We start from the raw sequence: 19,835 nt of genomic DNA on the forward strand, positions 1-19,835 counted from the left end.
ACCCACCCACCCACTCACTCACCCACCCACTCACCCACTCACCCACCCACTCACCCACTCACCCACCCACCCACCCACTCACCCACCCACTCACCCACCCACCCACCCACCCACCCACCCACTCACCCACCCACCCACCCACTCACCCACCCACCCACTCACCCACCCACCCACCCACCCACTCACCCACCCACCCACCCACTCACCCACCCACTCACTCACCCACCCACTCACCCACCCACTCACCCACTCACCCCACCCACTCACCCACCCACCCACCCACCCACCCACCCACCCACCCACTCACCCACCCACTCACCCACTCACCCACTCACCCACCCACCCACCCACCCACTCACCCACTCACCCACCCACTCACCCACTCACCCACTCACCCACTCACCCACCCACTCACCCACCCACCCACCCACTTACCCACTCACCCACCCACCCACTCACCCACCCACCCACCCACCCACTCACCCACCCACTCACCCACCCACCCACCCACTCACCCACCCACCCACTCACCCACCCACTCACTCACCCACCCACCCACCCACCCACTCACCCACCCACTCACCCACCCACTCACCCACCCACTCACCCACCCACTCACCCACCCACTCACTCACCCACCCACCCACCCACCCACTCACTCACTCACCCACCCACCCACCCACTCACTCACTCACTCACTCACCCACCCACCCACCTACTCACTCACTCACTCACCCACTCACCCACCCACCCACCCACTCACCCACCCACCCACTCACTCACCCACCCACCCACCCACCTACTCACTCACTCACTCACCCACCCACCCACTCACTCACCCACTCACCCACCCACCCACTCACCCACCCACTCACCCACCCACCCACTCACCCACCCACTCACCCACTCACCCACCCACCCACTCACCCACCCACTCACCCACCCACTCACCCACTCACCCACTCACCCACTCACCCACTCACCCACCCACCCACTCACCCACCCACCCACTCACCCACCCACCCACCCACCCACTCACTCACTCACCCACCCACTCACCCACCCACCCACCCACCCACCCACTCACCCACCCACCCACTCACCCACCCACCCACTCACCCACCCACCCACTCACCCACCCACTCACCCACTCACCCACTCACCCACCCACTCACCCACTCACCCACTCACCCACCCACTCACTCACTCACCCACCCACCCACCCACTCACCCACCCACTCACCCACCCACTCACCCACCCACTCACCCACCTCTCCAGGAGACAGGAAAGTCCACCTGTGGCTCCCGACCTCCTGGAGTTCCACGTCCACCGAGGACGAGTTGTGTGCGACGTGGAACGCGCTCAGAGTCACCACCTTGGTGAGCGCGAAGCTGCTGAGCCTGATGCTCACCCCCACCTGCAACGGCAACAACATCAACATCGTCAACATCAACATCGTCAACAACATCAACATCGTCAACATCAACATCGTCAACGTCATCGTCAACATCATCAACATCGTCAACATCAACATCGTCAACGTCATCGTCAACGTCATCGTCAACATCATCGTCAACGTCATCGTCAACAACATCAACATCGTCAACATCAACATCGTCAACAACATCGTCAACAACATCGTCAACATCAACATCGTCAACGTCATCGTCAACATCATCGTCAACAACATCAACATCGTCAACATCGTCAACATCGTCAACATCGCCGCCATCATCATCGTCAACATCAACATCGTCGTCATCAACATCATCAACATCGTCATCATCAACATCGTCATCATCATCGTCATCATCAACATCGTCATCAACATCGTCATCATCAACATCGTCATCATCATCGTCATCATCAACATCGTCATCATCAACATCGCCATCATCATCGTCATCATCAACATCGTCATCATCATCGTCATCATCATCAACATCATCATCAACATCATCATCAACATCGTCATCAACATCGTCATCATCAACATCGTCATCATCAACATCGTCATCATCAACATCGTCATCATCATCGTTAACATCAACATCGTCATCAACATCGTCATCATCATCGTCGTCATCATCGTCGTCATCATCAACATCGTCATCAACATCGTTAACATCAACATCGTCATCAACATCGTCATCATCATCGTCGTCATCATCGTCGTCATCATCAACATCGTCATCAACATCGTCATCATCAACATCGTCATCATCAACATCGTCATCATCATCGTTAACATCAACATCGTCATCAACATCGTCATCATCATCGTCGTCATCATCGTCGTCATCATCAACATCGTCATCAACATCGTCATCATCAACATCGTCATCATCATCGTCGTCATCATCGTCGTCATCATCAACATCGTCATCATCAACATCGCCATCATCATCGTCATCATCAACATCGTCATCATCATCGTCATCATCATCAACATCATCATCAACATCATCATCAACATCGTCATCAACATCGTCATCATCAACATCGTCATCATCAACATCGTCATCATCGTCGTCGTCATCAACATCGTCATCAACATCGTCATCATCATCGTCGTCATCATCGTCGTCATCATCAACATCGTCATCATCATCGTCGTCATCATCATCGTCATCATCAACATCGTCATCATCATCGTCGTCATCATCATCAACATCGTCATCAACATCGTTATCATCAGCAGCAGTTGCTGAGTTCGTGTAACACCTCTCCCCGTGTCTCTCTCCCCGTGTCTCTCTGTCCGTGTCTCTCTGTCCGTGTCTCTCTCCCCGTGTCTCTCTCCCCGTGTCTCTCTCCCCGCGTCTCTCCCCGTGTCTCTCTCCCCGTGTCTCTCTCCCCGTGTCTCTCCCCGCGTCTCTCTCCCCGTGTCTCTCTACCCGTGTCTCTCTCCCCGTGTCTCTCTACCCGTGTCTCTCTCCGCGTCTCCCCGCGTCTCCCCGTGTCTCTCTCTCTCCCCGTGTCCCCCTGTGTCTCCCCGCGTCTCCCCATCCCTCTCCGTGTCTCCCCGCGTCTCCCCGCGTCTCCCCGCGTCTCCCCGCGTCTCCCCGCGTCTCCCCGCGTCTCCCCGCGTCTCCGCGCGTCTCTCCGCGTCTCCCCATCTCTCCCCGCGTCTCCCCGCGTCTCCCCGCGTCTCTCCCCGTGTCTCACCGCGTCTCCCCCGTGTCTCCCCCATGTCTCCCCGCGTCTCCCCGCGTCTCTCCCCGCGTCTCCCCGCGTCTCTCCCCGCGTCTCCCCCCGCGTCTCCCCGCGTCTCCCCGCGTCTCCCCGCGTCTCCCCCCGTGTCTCACCGCGTCTCCCCCGCGTCTCCCCCGCGTCTCCCCGCGTCTCCCCGCGTCTCCCCGCGTCTCCCGCGTCTCCCCGCGTCTCCCCGCGTCTCCCGCGTCTCTCCCCGTGTCTCCCCGTGTCTCCCCGCGTCTCCCGCGTCTCCCCGCGTCTCCCCGCGTCTCTCTCTCTCCCCGCGTCTCCCCGCGTCTCCCCGCGTCTCCCCGCGTCTCCCCGCGTCTCCCCGCGTCTCCCCGCGTCTCCCCGCGTCTCCCCGCGTCTCCCCGCGTCTCCCCGCGTCTCCCCGCGTCTCTCTCTCTCCCCGCGTCTCCCCGCGTCTCCCCGCGTCTCCCCGCGTCTCCCCGCGTCTCCCCGCGTCTCCCCGCGTCTCCCCGCGTCTCCCCGCGTCTCCCCGCGTCTCCCCGCGTCTCCCCGCGTCTCCGTGTCTCTCACGAGCAGCTCTGTAGACGCTTGCTTGTGAGGTTTGCAGCGAAGGCAGCCGGAACTCCCCGCGGTTTCCATGGAGAAGTCAGCGGAGGGGAGGCTGTTACCTACACACAGCCGCACCTACAGCACACACACAGTATAGTACACACAGTGTACACACAGCACACACACAGCGTACACACACAGTACACACACAGCACACACACACAGTACACACACAGTGTACACACAGCACACACACACAGTACACACACAGTGTACACACAGCACACACACAGCACACACACACAGTGTACACACAGCACACACACAGCACACACACACAGCACACACACAGTACACACACAGTGTACACACACAGTACACACACAGCACACACACAGCACACACACACAGTACACACACAGTGTACACACAGCACACACACAGCACACACACAGCACACACACAGCACACACACACAGTACACACACAGTACACACACAGTACACACACAGTACACACACAGTGTACACACAGTGTACACACAGCACACACACACAGCACACACACAGCACACACACAGTACACACACAGTGTACACACAGCACACACACAGCACACACACAGCACACACACAGTACACACACAGTGTACACACAGCACACACACAGCGTACACACACAGCACACACACACAGCACACACACACAGCACACACACAGCGTACACACACAGTGTACACACACAGTGTACACACAGCACACACACAGCACACACACACAGTGTACACACAGTGTACACACAGCACACACACAGTGTACACACAGCACATACACAGCACACACACAGCACACACACAGCACACACACAGTGTACACACAGCACACACACAGTGTACACACACAGCACACACACAGCACACACACAGTACACACACAGCGTACACACACAGCACACACACAGTGTACACACAGTACACACACAGTGTACACACAGCACACACACAGCACACACACAGTGTACACACAGCACACACACAGCACACACACACAGTACACACACAGTGTACACACAGCACACACACAGCACACACACAGCACACACACACAGCACACACAGCACACACACAGCACACACACAGCACACACACACAGCACACACACAGTACACACACAGTGTACACACAGCACACGCACAGCACACACACACAGTACACACACAGCACACGCACAGCACACACACAGCACACACACAGCACACACACACAGCACACACACACAGCACACACACACAGCACACACACACAGCACACACACAGCACACACACACAGCACACACACACAGCACACACACACAGCACACACACACAGCACACACACACAGCACACACACACAGCACACACACACAGCACACACACACAGCACACACACACAGCACACACACAGCACACACACAGCACACACACAGCACACACACAGCACACACACAGCACACACACAGCACACACACAGCACACACACAGCACACACACAGCACACACACAGCACACACACAGCACACACACAGCACACACACAGCACACACACAGCACACACACAGCACACACACACAGCACACACACACAGCACACACACACAGCACACACACACAGCACACACACAGCACACACACAGCACACACACAGCACACACACAGCACACACACAGCACACACACAGCACACACACAGCACACACACAGCACACACACAGCACACACACACAGCACACACACAGCACACACACAGCACACACACAGCACACACACAGCACACACACACAGCACACACACAGCACACACACAGCACACACACAGCACACACACAGCACACACACAGCACACACACAGCACACTGGGAGGGAATTGGGGGAGAGATGGAGGGGGGGAGGGGGGGGAGGTGGAGGGGGAGGGGGGGAGGTGGAGGGAGGGGGAGGTGCAGGGGGGAGGGGGGGGGTGGAGGATGATGATAGTAGTGGTGGTGGTGGTGGTGCCACAGGTGGATGAGTGGTGATGGTGGAGGTGTAGCAGCAGCAGGTGGAGGTCTCTCACCTTCTCCCTCCCGCTGACCGCCATCAGCAGCGGCTCCTCCGACCCCCCATTGTGCTTCACCCCCTCCCCCCCTCCCCCCGCCCCTCCCCCCCCCTCCCCCCGCCCCTCCCCCCCGCCCCTCCCCCTCCCCGCAGGATGTATAGAAGTGTCCGTCCTGTGCGATTGACGATCCACTGCGGGGCGAAGACGCTGAGTTCGCAGCCTCGCCGGGAGATACAAAGGCGGACGGGCGAGGGGGTGGGGGCCCCTCCCCCCCCCCCGAGCCCCTCCCCCGCGTCCCCAGGCCGAGCCGTCGTCCGAGGGAGAGAAGCTGAGTGGGGAGTCGCGGGGGAGGGCGTCGCCACACGCCAACTCGGCCATGGATGTCCAGTCCTTGCCCTGGGAATGTGGACAAGGAGAGGGGGGGTGAGGGGGGGTGAGGGGGGGTGAGGGGGTGAGGGGGGGGGTGAGGGGGTGAGGGGGGGGTGAGGGGGGGGTGGGGGGTGAGGGGGGGGGGTGGGGGGGTGATGGTGGTGATGATGGTGGTGATGGTGGTGATGGTGGTGATGGTGGTGGTGATGATGATGATAGTGATGGTGGTGATGGTGGTGATGATGATGATGGTGGTGATGGTGGTGATGACATCACCTGGTATCTGTGCAGGGTGATGGTGGTGATGATGGTGATGATGGTGGTGATGGTGGTGATGATGATGATAGTGATGGTGGTGATGGTGGTGATGGTGATGATGGTGGTGATGGTGGTGATGACATCACCTGGTATCTGTGCAGGGTGATGGTGGTGATGATGGTGATGATGGTGATGGTGGTGGTGGTGATGGTGGTGATGGTGATGGTGATGACATCATCACCTGGTATCTGTGCAGGGTGATGGTGGTGATGGTGGTGATGATGGTGGTGATGGTGGTGATGATGGTGGTGATGGTGATGATGGTGATGATGGTGGTGATGGTATCACCTGGTATCTGTGCAGGGTGATGGTGGTGATGATGGTGGTGATGGTGGTGATGATAATGGTGATGATGGTGATGGTGGTGGTGGTGATGGTGATGATGGTGATGGTGATGACATCATCACCTGGTATCTGTGCAGGGTGATGGTGGTAGTGATGATGATGGTGATGATGGTGATGGTGGTGATGGTGATGGTGGTGATGGTGGTGATGGTGATGACATCACCTGGTATCTGTGCAGGGTGATGATGGTAATGATGATGATGGTGATGATGATGGTAGTGGTGATGGTGGTGGTGGTGATGGTGGTGGTGGTGATGGTGGTGGTGGTGATGGTGGTGGTGGTGATGATGATGATGGTAGTGGTGATGGTGATGGTGGTGATGGTGGTGATGGTGGTGATGGTGGTGGTGGTGATGATGGTGATGGTGGTGGTGATGATGGTGATAGTGATGGCATCACCTGGTATCTGTGCAGGGTGAGGCTGCTCTGGTTCGTGGCTCCGTCGCTCCACTGCAGCAAGTCAGCAGCTCGGCCCGGCTCCACACACACACTCACACACGTGCCCTGACACACACACACACACAGTCACACACAGTGACACACACACAGTGACACACACACACTCACACACAGTGACACACACACACACACTCACACACGTGCCCTGACACACACACACACACAGTCACACACAGTGACACACACACAGTGACACACACACACTCACACACAGTGACACACACACACACACTCACACACGTGCCCTGACACACACACACACACAGTCACACACAGTGACACACACACAGTGACACACACACACTCACACACAGTGACACACACACACACACTCACACACGTGCCCTGACACACACACACACAGTGACACTCACACACGTGCCCTGACACACACAGTGACACAGTGACACACACACTCACACACGTGCCCTGACACACACACACACAGTGACACAGTGACACACACACTCACACACGTGCCCTGACACACACAACAACAACAACAACCGCCATTCGCCACTAAGTGGCGGTGACGTCACCACGACGCTTGTGCCAGGCCATGTGCACCCTGAGGCCACGTGAAGTGTCGAACGCCCGCTGGCAGGAGGTCACGGGGCAGACCCAGGTGCCACGGGTCGACTGACCGAGATGACCGAGATGACTGGCTGATCCACCACCTGTGCCCCCTACTGTGCCAACTTGCTGTGCTTTAGCCACCCGGCGCTCCGCTCGTTGTTGTGAGCGTCGCTCCTCCGCCCTCCGTTGTTGTTGGAGGGCGACTGCCTCCAACTGCCCAGTAGCGTCCTTCACGAGCCTCCTCCTCCACTGAGGCCGATCTTGACACCGCTGGTACCAGTCATCGGCAAGTCCACTCAGCTCCACGTCCTCCTGTACCACATCACTCCATCTCTTCTCTAGCCCGTGCCGCGCCCGTTTAGCCCCCTCGATCCGGCCGAACAAAAGCTGTTTAGGCATGCGGTGGCTGGGCATGCGGGCTACATGACCCAGCCAACGCAGCCTTGCCTGCCGGAGGAGCTCACTGATGGGACTTTGCCCAGATCTTTCAAGGACTTGTGAGCTCCTCACACAATCCAGCCTGGTTAAACCCAGGATGGATCGTAGGCAGGCCAGCCTAAATGTTTCCAACCGGCGAAGATGCTCCACTAGGGGGGTCCACGTTTCGCAAGCGTAGAGAAGGGAGGGAATGACCGTGGCCGAGAAGACCTGAAGCTTCGTGCGGAGCGACAGACCAGGTAGCTTCCACACAGCGTTACGCAACCGATGAAAAGATATTGCCGCTCGACTGATTCGGAGTGAGACCTCTGCTGATAAACTGGAGCCGGTCATAAGCACACTGCCCAGGTATGGGAAACTCTCCACTCTCTCCACAACTGCCACACACACACACAGTGACACACACACACACTCACACACGTGCCCTGACACACACAGTGACACACACACACACACACAGTGACACACACACACAGTGACACACACACACACTCACACACGTGCCCTGACACACACACACACACAGTCACACACGTGCCCTGACACACACAGTGACACACACACAGTGACACACACACACTCACACACGTGCCCTGACACACACAGTGACACACACACACACAGTGACACACGCACAGTGACACACACACACACAGTGACACACGCACAGTGACACACACACACACAGTGACACACACACACACAGTGACACACACACACACAGTGACACACACACACTCACACACGTGCCCTGACACACACAGTGACACACACACAGTGACACACACACACTCACACACGTGCCCTGACACACACAGTGACACACACACACACAGTGACACACGCACAGTGACACACACACACAGTGACACACACACACACAGTGACACACACAACAACAACAACAACAACCGCCATTCGCCACTAAGTGGCGGTGACGTCACCACGACGCTTGTGCCAGGCCATGTGCACCTTGAGGCCACGTGAAGTGTCGAACGCCCGCTGGCAGGAGGTCACGGGGCAGACCCAGGTGCCACGGGTCGACTGACCGAGATGACCGAGATGACTGGCTGATGCACCACCTGTGCCCCCTACTGTGCCAACTTGCTGTGCTTTAGCCACCCGGCGCTCCGCTCGTTGTTGTGAGCGTCGCTCCTCCGCCCTCCGTTGTTGTTGGAGGGCGACTGCCTCCAACTGCCCAGTAGCGTCCTTCACGAGCCTCCTCCACTGAGGCCGATCTTGACACCGCTGGTACCAGTCATCGGCAAGTCCACTCAGCTCCACGTCCTCCTGTACCACATCACTCCATCTCTTCTCTAGCCCGTGCCGCGCCCGTTTAGCCCCCTCGATCCGGCCGAACAAAAGCTGTTTAGGCATGCGGTGGCTGGGCATGCGGGCTACATGACCCAGCCAACGCAGCCTTGCCTGCCGGAGGAGCTCACTGATGGGACTTTGCCCAGATCTTTCAAGGACTTGTGAGCTCCTCACACAATCCAGCCTGGTCAAACCCAGGATGGATCGTAGGCAGGCCAGCCTAAATGTTTCCAACCGGCGAAGATGCTCCACTAGGGGGGTCCACGTTTCGCAAGCGTAGAGAAGGGAGGGAATGACCGTGGCCGAGAAGACCTGAAGCTTCGTGCGGAGCGACAGACCAGGTAGCTTCCACACAGCGTTACGCAACCGATGAAAAGATATTGCCGCTCGACTGATTCGGAGTGAGACCTCTGCTGATAAACTGGAGCTGGTCATGAGCACACTGCCCAGGTATGGGAAACTCTCTACTCTCTCCACAACTGCCCCATCACCGATTGGGAGTTGTGGGGGCGGAGTGCCCGATGGTACAAAATACCCAGGCAGGTGCTTAGTTTTGGTGGGGCTGATGGTAAGGCCCCACCTCTTAGTGGCACACTCCAGCCTCAGCAGCAGCGTCTCCAACTCCTCTTCTGAATGAGCAGCTATTACCAAATCATCGGCATACATAACGTGGTTGACCAATAGGGAGCCATCCCTTGATCGCACCCGGGCGTCGATCAGCCTCCCATTATATCTGTACCAAATGGTAATTCCCCCGGTACAGATATTGAAGGCTTCACGAACTACGCAGTCGAAATAGATGTTAAATAATGTGGGAGCCAGAGGACATCCCTGTCGCACCCCAAGGTGTACAGGGAAAGGCTCCGACTCCCGGCCACGTAGTTTTACCCGGGCCCGCTCACCATCATGAAGGTCCTTAATGATCGTGAGCAGAGGGTCAGGGACTCCGAAAGCACGAAGAACAACCCAGAGCCCAGTCCTACTGATGGTATCATAGGCCTTGACCAGGTCAATAAAGCAGAGATGTAGGTCTTTTTGGAATTCCCTACACCTCTGCTGTAGCAGACGGACAGAAAATATGGCATCTGTGCAGGACCGCCCTTTCCTGAAACCACATTGGGGCTCCGCAAGCCTCTCCTCAGCATGCCTAGCAAGGCGATGTTGAATAATCCTTGCCAGGACCTTACCCGGCACACTGAGGAGTGAGATGCCCCTGTAGTTGTTACAGTCTGTGCGGTCCCCCTTCTTAAAGAGGGGGACCACCAGGGCATCCTTCCAGTCCTGCGGAACCCGTCCAGTGGTCCAGACTGTTGTTATGATGTCATATAGGGCAGTCTGTGCACAAACGCCACCCTCCCTCAGCATTTCGCCTGGGAGATCATCTCTGCCCGGTGCCTTCCCTGGTCTCAGACTCCGGATCGCCCTCAGTACTTCCTCAACAGCCGGTACCTCAGCCAGCCACTCACAGGGGGTGACCTCTTCCAATATTTGAGGCACCGCAGCCTCAGCAGGGTTATCCCCACTTTGTGCCATGATGTTTTCCTGGCTGAGAGATTTTCCCTCCCCCAGGACCTCACAGAAATGCTCAGCAAATCTGCAAACCTGTTCCTGGGGGTCGGAGATTGGATCACCGTTTTTTCCTCTAATGATGGTAATAGGTGTGGCGCTGCAGGTTACTTTTTTGATGGAGTTAAATAGTGATTTGTGATCGCGGGCCACTGAGGCAGACTCCATCTCCTCAGCAACCCGCGACCACCACCCATCCTTACAGCGCCTCACGGCTCTCCGAACCTCCGAGCGAAGGCTGCGGTAAACCTCCTCATTCTCTGACGTGGGATGCTGTAGGCGATGAGAGTGGGCCTGTCGCTTTTTCTCAATTAACCTGAACACCTCCTCCGTCAGCCAGGGTTCCCGGGGAGGTCTGGACCGCGTACCCAAAGCAGCCATTGCAGCTGCATGAGTCACAGTCTTAAACCTCGCCCATTTACCCTCGACATCAGGTGGAGTGGGGGACGATGCCAACCCCAGCTGCAAGCGATGATGAAATTCTCGCTTGCAACTTTCATCAGCTAACTTAGACCAGGCCACTTTTGGTTGGAATGGGATCCTGGGTGTACACCCACCACCGGAGTGGAAGAATGGCAGGCGCATCTTACAGATGACTAGTCGATGGTCAGAGGGCAGATCAGCTCCACGGTAGGTCCTGGTGTCAAGGACATGGGCTCGCATCCGCTGGTCCGTCACTACGTAGTCCAGCAGATGTTCTTGCTTGGACCCGGCATGCATCCATGATGTTGTGTGGATGCGCCGATGCCGGAAGAGCGTGTTGGTAATTACAAGCCCATGGGCTGCACAGAAATCTAGCAGCCTCCTACCGTTGTTATTGAGCTGATCTGGCCCATGCCTTCCAATCACTCCAGACCAGGTGCCAGCATCATGACCAACTCGGGCATTGAAGTCACCCAACAAGATGACTCTGTCCCGAGTGGCCACTTTAGCCAGCACCTGTGACAGTAGGTCATAGAAAGCGTCTGACTCATCGGCTTTGCCTGCATCCCTCCACGGATGTTCGTCTTCGGTGGGGGCGTAAGTAACCACGACCACCACTCCTCGCCTCTGGTTGATGGGAAGGCGAGCCCAAAGTATCCTGGGGCTTACAGCTTCCCACACCTCACCGCCACGCTCCCACGCCCCCTTCATTCTTTTGTTCAGAAGAAGAGCCACACCCTGTTGTTTGGCAGTCTCCTGCCCCGAGTAGAGGACTGTCCACCCCTCATGGTGGCAGGAGCCAGAACCGGTCCACCGGACCTCCTGAATGCCACAGAGATCCAGGCGGTACCGGTCCAGCTCCCGACAGAGGAGTGGCAGCCTCTCCTCCGCAGTGAGCGTTCGAACATTCCACGTGGCCATCCGCAATGGTTTTTCGTTGTTACTGGAGGAGCCCCGAGGGTTAAAATTCAATCTCCTGGCTCCGCCAAATGGGGTTTGGCCAGGAGACGTCATAAAAGCCTGACCCCCCGGGGCCTCCGGCACAAGCTTATTAATTACAGGTTTATGTTTAAATCGTAGTTTAGTGGTGGTTAATTGAAGGTGGAGGGGTTACCAGCCCCTCGCACCCGTCCAGAGCCCCCGTTTAGCCACTGTGGTGGTCACAGACGCCATGAGGGGAGAGGCCAATGGGCATTGGCCCTCCCCCCACAGCACTGCCCACGACAGTGTTGCCCGTCCGGCACCGCGAGGAGGTAGGAGGTTGTTTTGCCGGACAGTGACACACACACACACAGTGACACACACACACTCACACACGTGCCCTGACACACACAGTGACACACACACACACAGTGACACACACACACAGTGACACACACACACAGTGACACACACACACAGTGACACACACACAGTGACACACACACAGTGACACACACACACACAGTGACACACACACACTCACACACGTGCCCTGACACACACAGTGACACACACACACACACAGTGACACACACACACACTCACACACGTGCCCTGACACACACAGTGACACACACACACACACAGTGACACACACACACACAGTGACACACACACAGTGACACACACACAGTGACACACACACGTGCCCTGACACACACACACACTCACACACGTGCCCTGACACACACACACACAGTCACACACGTGCCCTGACACACACACACAGTGACACACACACACAATCACACACGTGCCCTGACACACAGTGACACACACACACACAGTGACACACACACACAGTGACACACACACACAGTGACACACACACACAGTGACACACACACACAGTGACACACACTCACACACGTGCCCTGACACACACAGTGACACACACACACACACAGTGACACACACACAGTGACACACACACACTCACACACGTGCCCTGAGACACACACACACACACAGTCACACACGTGCCCTGACACAACAACAACAACCGCCATTCGCCACTAAGTGGCGGTGACGTCACCACGACGCTTGTGCCAGGCCATGTGCACCCTGAGGCCACGTGAAGTGTCGAACGCCCGCTGGCAGGAGGTCACGGGGCAGACCCAGGTGCCACGGGTCGACTGACCGAGATGACCGAGATGACTGGCTGATCCACCACCTGTGCCCCCTACTGTGCCAACTTGCTGTGCTTTAGCCACCCGGCGCTCCGCTCGTTGTTGTGAGCGTCGCTCCTCCGCCCTCCGTTGTTGTTGGAGGGCGACTGCCTCCAACTGCCCAGTAGCGTCCTTCACGAGCCTCCTCCACTGAGGCCGATCTTGACACCGCTGGTACCAGTCATCGGCAAGTCCACTCAGCTCCACGTCCTCCTGTACCACATCACTCCATCTCTTCTCTAGCCCGTGCCGCGCCCGTTTAACCCCCTCGATCCGGCCGAACAAAAGCTGTTTAGGCATGCGGTGGCTGGGCATGCGGGCTACATGACCCAGCCAACGCAGCCTTGCCTGCCGGAGGAGCTCACTGATGGGACTTTGCCCAGATCTTTCAAGGACTTGTGAGCTCCTCACACAATCCAGCCTGGTTAAACCCAGGATGGATCGTAGGCAGGCCAGCCTAAATGTTTCCAACCGGCGAAGATGCTCCACTAGGGGGGTCCACGTTTCGCAAGCGTAGAGAAGGGAGGGAATGACCGTGGCCGAGAAGACCTGAAGCTTCGTGCGGAGCGACAGACCAGGTAGCTTCCACACAGCGTTACGCAACCGATGAAAAGATATTGCCGCTCGACTGATTCGGAGTGAGACCTCTGCTGATAAACTGGAGCCGGTCATAAGCACACTGCCCAGGTATGGGAAACTCTCCACTCTCTCCACAACTGCCCCATCACCGATTGGGAGTTGTGGGGGTGGAGTGCCCGATGGTACAAAATACCCAGGCAGGTGCTTAGTTTTGGTGGGGCTGATGGTAAGGCCCCACCTCTTGGTGGCACACTCCAGTCTCAGCAGCAGCGTCTCCAACTCCTCTTCTGAATGAGCAGCTATTACCAAATCATCGGCATACATAACGTGGTTGACCAATAGGGAGCCATCCCTTGATCGCACCCGGGCGTCGATCAGCCTCCCATTATATCTGTACCAAATGGTAATTCCCCCGGTACAGCTTTTGAAGGCTTCACGAACTACGCAGTCGAAATAGATGTTAAATAATGTGGGAGCCAGAGGACATCCCTGTCGCACCCCAAGGTGTACAGGGAAAGGCTCCGACTCCCGGCCACGTAGTTTTACCCGGGCCCGCTCACCATCATGAAGGTCCTTAATGATCGTGAGCAGAGGGTCAGGGACTCCGAAAGCACGAAGAACAACCCAGAGCCCAGTCCTACTGATGGTATCATAGGCCTTGACCAGGTCAATAAAGCAGAGATGTAGGTCTTTTTGAAATTCCCTACACCTCTGCTGGAGCAGACGGACAGAAAATATGGCATCTGTGCAGGACCGCCCTTTCCTGAAACCGCATTGGGGCTCCGCAAGCCTCTCCTCAGCGTGCCTAGCAAGGCGATGTTGAATAATCCTTGCCAGGACCTTACCCGGCACACTGAGGAGTGAGATGCCCCTGTAGTTGTTACAGTCGGTACGGTCCCCCTTCTTAAAGAGGGGGACCACCAGGGCATCCTTCCAGTCCTGCGGAACCCGTCCAGTGGTCCAGACTGTTGTTATGATGTCATATAGGGCAGTCTGTGCACAAACGCCACCCTCCCTCAGCATTTCGCTTGGGAGATCATCTCTGCCCGGTGCCTTCCCTGGTCTCAGACTCCGGATCGCCCTCAGTACTTCCTCAACAGCTGGCACCTCAGCCAGCCACTCACAGGGGGTGACCTCTTCCAATATTTGAGGCACCGCAGCCTCAGCAGGGTTATCCCCACTTTGTGCCATGATGTTTTCCTGGCTGAGAGATTTTCCCTCCCCCAGGACCTCGCAGAAATGCTCAGCAAATCTGCAAACCTGTTCCTGGGGGTCGGAGATTGGATCACCGTTTTTTCCTCTAATGATGGTAATAGGTGTGGCGCTGCAGGTTACTTTTTTGATGGAATTAAATAGTGATTTGTGATCGCGGGCCACTGAGGCAGACTCCATCTCCTCAGCAACCCGCGACCACCACCCATCCTTACAGCGCCTTACGGCTCTCCGAACCTCCGAGCGAAGGCTGCGGTAAACCTCCTCATTCTCCGACGTGGGATGCTGTAGGCGATGAGAGTGGGCCTGTCGCTTTTTCTCAATTAACCTGAACACCTCCTCTGTCAGCCAGGGTTTCTGGGGAGGTCTGGACCGCGTACCCAAAGCAGCCATTGCAGCTGCATGAGTCACAGTCTTAAACCTCGCCCATTTACCCTCGACATCAGGTGGAGTGGGGGACGATGCCAACCCCAGCTGCAAGCAATGATGAAATTCTCGCTTGCAACTTTCATCAGCTAGCTGAGACCAGGCCACTTTTGGTTGGAATGGGGTCCTGGGTGTACACCCACCACCGGAGTGGAAGAATGGCAGGCGCATCTTACAGATGACTAGTCGATGGTCAGAGGTCAGATCAGCTCCACGGTAGGTCCTGGTGTCAAGGACATGGGCTCGCATCCGCTGGTCCGTCACTATGTAGTCCAGCAGATGTTCTTGCTTGGACCCGGCATGTATCCATGATGTTGTGTGGATGCGCCGATGCCGGAAGAGCGTGTTGGTAATTACAAGCCCATGGGCTGCACAAAAATCTAGCAGCCTTCTACCGTTATTATTGAGCTGATCTGGCCCATGCCTTCCAATCACTCCAGACCAGGTGCCAGCATCATGACCAACTCGGGCATTGAAGTCACCCAACAAGATGACTCTGTCCCGAGTGGCCACTTTAGCCAGCACCTGTGACAGGAGGTCATAGAAAGCGTCTGACTCATCGGCTTTGCCTGCATCCCTCCACGGATGTTCGTCTTCGGTGGGGGCATAAGTAACCACGACCACCACTCCTCGCCTCTGGTTGATGGGAAGGCGAGCCCAAAGTATCCTGGGGCTTACAGCTTCCCACACCTCACCGCCACGCTCCCACGCCCCCTTCATTCTTTTGTTCAGAAGAAGAGCCACACCCTGTTGTTTGGCATTCTCCTGCCCCGAGTAGAGGACTGTCCACCCCTCATGGTGGCAGGAGCCAGAACCGGTCCACCGGACCTCCTGAATGCCACAGAGATCCAGGCGGTACCGGTCCAGCTCCCGACAGAGGAGTGGCAGCCTCTCCTCCGCAGTGAGTGTTCGAACATTCAGTGACACACACACACACACAGTGACACACACACACACTCACACACGTGCCCTGACACACACACACACACACAGTCACACACGTGCCCTGACACACACAGTGACACACACATACACACAGTGACACACACACACACTCACACACGTGCCCTGACACACACACACACACACACAGTCACACACGTGCCCTGACACACACAGTGACACACACACACACAGTGACACACACACACACACACGTGCCCTGACACACACACACACACAGTGACACACACACACAGTGACACACACTCACACACGTGCCCTGACACACACAGTCACACACACACAGTGACACACACACACACACAGTGACACACACACACACACGTACCCTGACACACACACACACAGTGACACACACACAGTGACACACACACAGTGACACACACACAGTGACACACACACAGTGACACACACACAGTGACCTGACACACAGTGACAGTCACACACACACAGTGACAGTCACACACACACAGTGACACACACACACACAGTGACACACACACACAGTGACACACACACACAGTGACACACACACAGTGACACACACTCACACACGTACCCTGACACACACAGTGACAGTCACACACACACAGTGACACACACACACACAGTGACACACACACAGTGACACAGTGACACACACACAGTGACTCACACACAGTGACTCACACACAGTGACACAGTCACACAGTGACACACACACACAGTGACACACACACACAGTGACACACACACACAGTGACACACACACACAGTGACACACACACAGTGACACACACACACAGTGACACACACAGACAGTGACACACACACAGTGACACACACAGTGACACACACACATCGTTATACACTACACTATACACGCACACACTCTCACACGTGCCCTGACACACACACAGTGACACACACAGTCACACACACAGTCACACACAGTGACAAACACACACAGTGACACACACACACACACAGTGACACACACACACAGACACACACACACACACACAGACACACACACACACACACACAGACACACACACAGACACACAGACACACACAGACACACACAGACACACACACAGTCACACACACAGTCACACACAGTGACAAACACACACAGTGACACACACACACAGTGACACACACACAGTGACACACACTCACACACATACCCTGACACACACAGTGACAGTCACACACACACAGTGACACACACACACACAGTGACACACACACAGTGACACAGTGACACACACACAGTGACTCACACACAGTGACTCACACACAGTGACACAGTCACACAGTGACACACACACACAGTGACACACACACACAGTGACACACACACAGTGACACACACTCACACACGTACCCTGACACACACAGTGACAGTCACACACACACAGTGACACACACACACAGTGACACACACACAGTGACACAGTGACACACACACAGTGACTCACACACAGTGACTCACACACAGTGACACAGTCACACAGTGACACACACACACAGTGACACACACACACAGTGACACACACACACAGTGACACACACACACAGTGACACACACACACAGTGACACACACACACAGTGACACACACACACAGTGACACACACACACAGTGACACACACACACAGTGACACACACACACAGTGACACACACACAGTGACACACACACACAGACAGTGATACGCACACACTCTCACACGTGCCCTGACACACACACAGTGACACACACACACAGTGACACACACAGACAGTGACACACACACAGTGACACACACAGTGACACACACACATCGTTATACACTACACTATACACGCACACACTCTCACACGTGCCCTGACACACACACAGTCACACACACAGTCACACACACAGTCACACACAGTGACAAACACACACAGTGACACACACACACACACAGTGACACACACACACAGACACACACACACACACACAGACACACACACACACACACAGACACACACACAGACACACAGACACACACAGACACACACAGACACACACACAGTCACACACACAGTCACACACAGTGACAAACACACACAGTGACACACACACACACAGACACACACACAGACACACACACACACACACAGACACACACACACACACAGACACACACAGACACACACAGACACACACACACACAGACACACACACACACACACACAGACACACACACACACACAGACACACACACAGGCACCTCCATCATGTAGCTGATGCGGTAAGGGAGGAGGTTCCTGAGGCGAGCCACAGGCTTCATGTGCACCACGTAGGCCCGAGGGCTGGCCTGGGTACAACAACAACATCAACAACATCAACAACATCAACATCATCATCATCATCAACATCATCAACATCAACAACATCAACAACATCAACAACATCAACAACAACAACATCAACATCATCATCAACAACATCAACATCAACAACAACAACAACATCAACAACATCATCATCATCATCAACATCAACAACATCAACAACATCATCAACATCAACATCATCATCAACAACATCAACAACATCATCATCAACATCAACATCATCATCAACAACATCAACAACAACAACAACATCATCAACATCAACATCATCATCAACAACATCAACAACATCATCAACAACATCAACATCATCATCAACAACATCATCAACAACATCATCAACAACATCATCAACAACATCAACATCATCATCAACAACATCATCAACAACATCAACAACAACATCAACATCATCATCATCATCAACAACATCATCAACATCATCATCAACATCATCAACATTAATAACAACATCAACATCATCATCAACAACATCAACAACATCATCAACATCAACAACATCATCATCATCAACAACATCATCAACAACA

At 55.4% G+C, this 19,835-nt stretch overlaps 1 protein-coding gene across 1 annotated transcript in view; it reads right to left on the reverse strand.

The window, feature by feature from the left end:
- The window catches only part of LOC144955478 (intermembrane lipid transfer protein VPS13C-like), a 28,290-nt gene that overhangs the window by 7,228 nt on the left and 1,227 nt on the right, over window positions 1-19,835 (reverse strand). The window contains exons 3-7 of the mRNA XM_078885682.1: window positions 19,158-19,244; window positions 7,210-7,314; window positions 5,797-6,174; window positions 3,734-3,847; window positions 1,272-1,418 (exon numbers count right to left, since the gene is read on the reverse strand). Of these exons, the coding sequence (XP_078741808.1) occupies window positions 1,272-1,418; window positions 3,734-3,847; window positions 5,797-6,174; window positions 7,210-7,314; window positions 19,158-19,244 (831 nt within the window). The remainder of the gene's footprint in view (window positions 1-1,271; window positions 1,419-3,733; window positions 3,848-5,796; window positions 6,175-7,209; window positions 7,315-19,157; window positions 19,245-19,835) is intronic.

Source organism: Lampetra fluviatilis, unplaced genomic scaffold (assembly GCF_964198595.1).
Source record: "Lampetra fluviatilis unplaced genomic scaffold, kcLamFluv1.1 SCAFFOLD_386, whole genome shotgun sequence".
NCBI lineage: Eukaryota > Metazoa > Chordata > Hyperoartia > Petromyzontiformes > Petromyzontidae > Lampetra > Lampetra fluviatilis.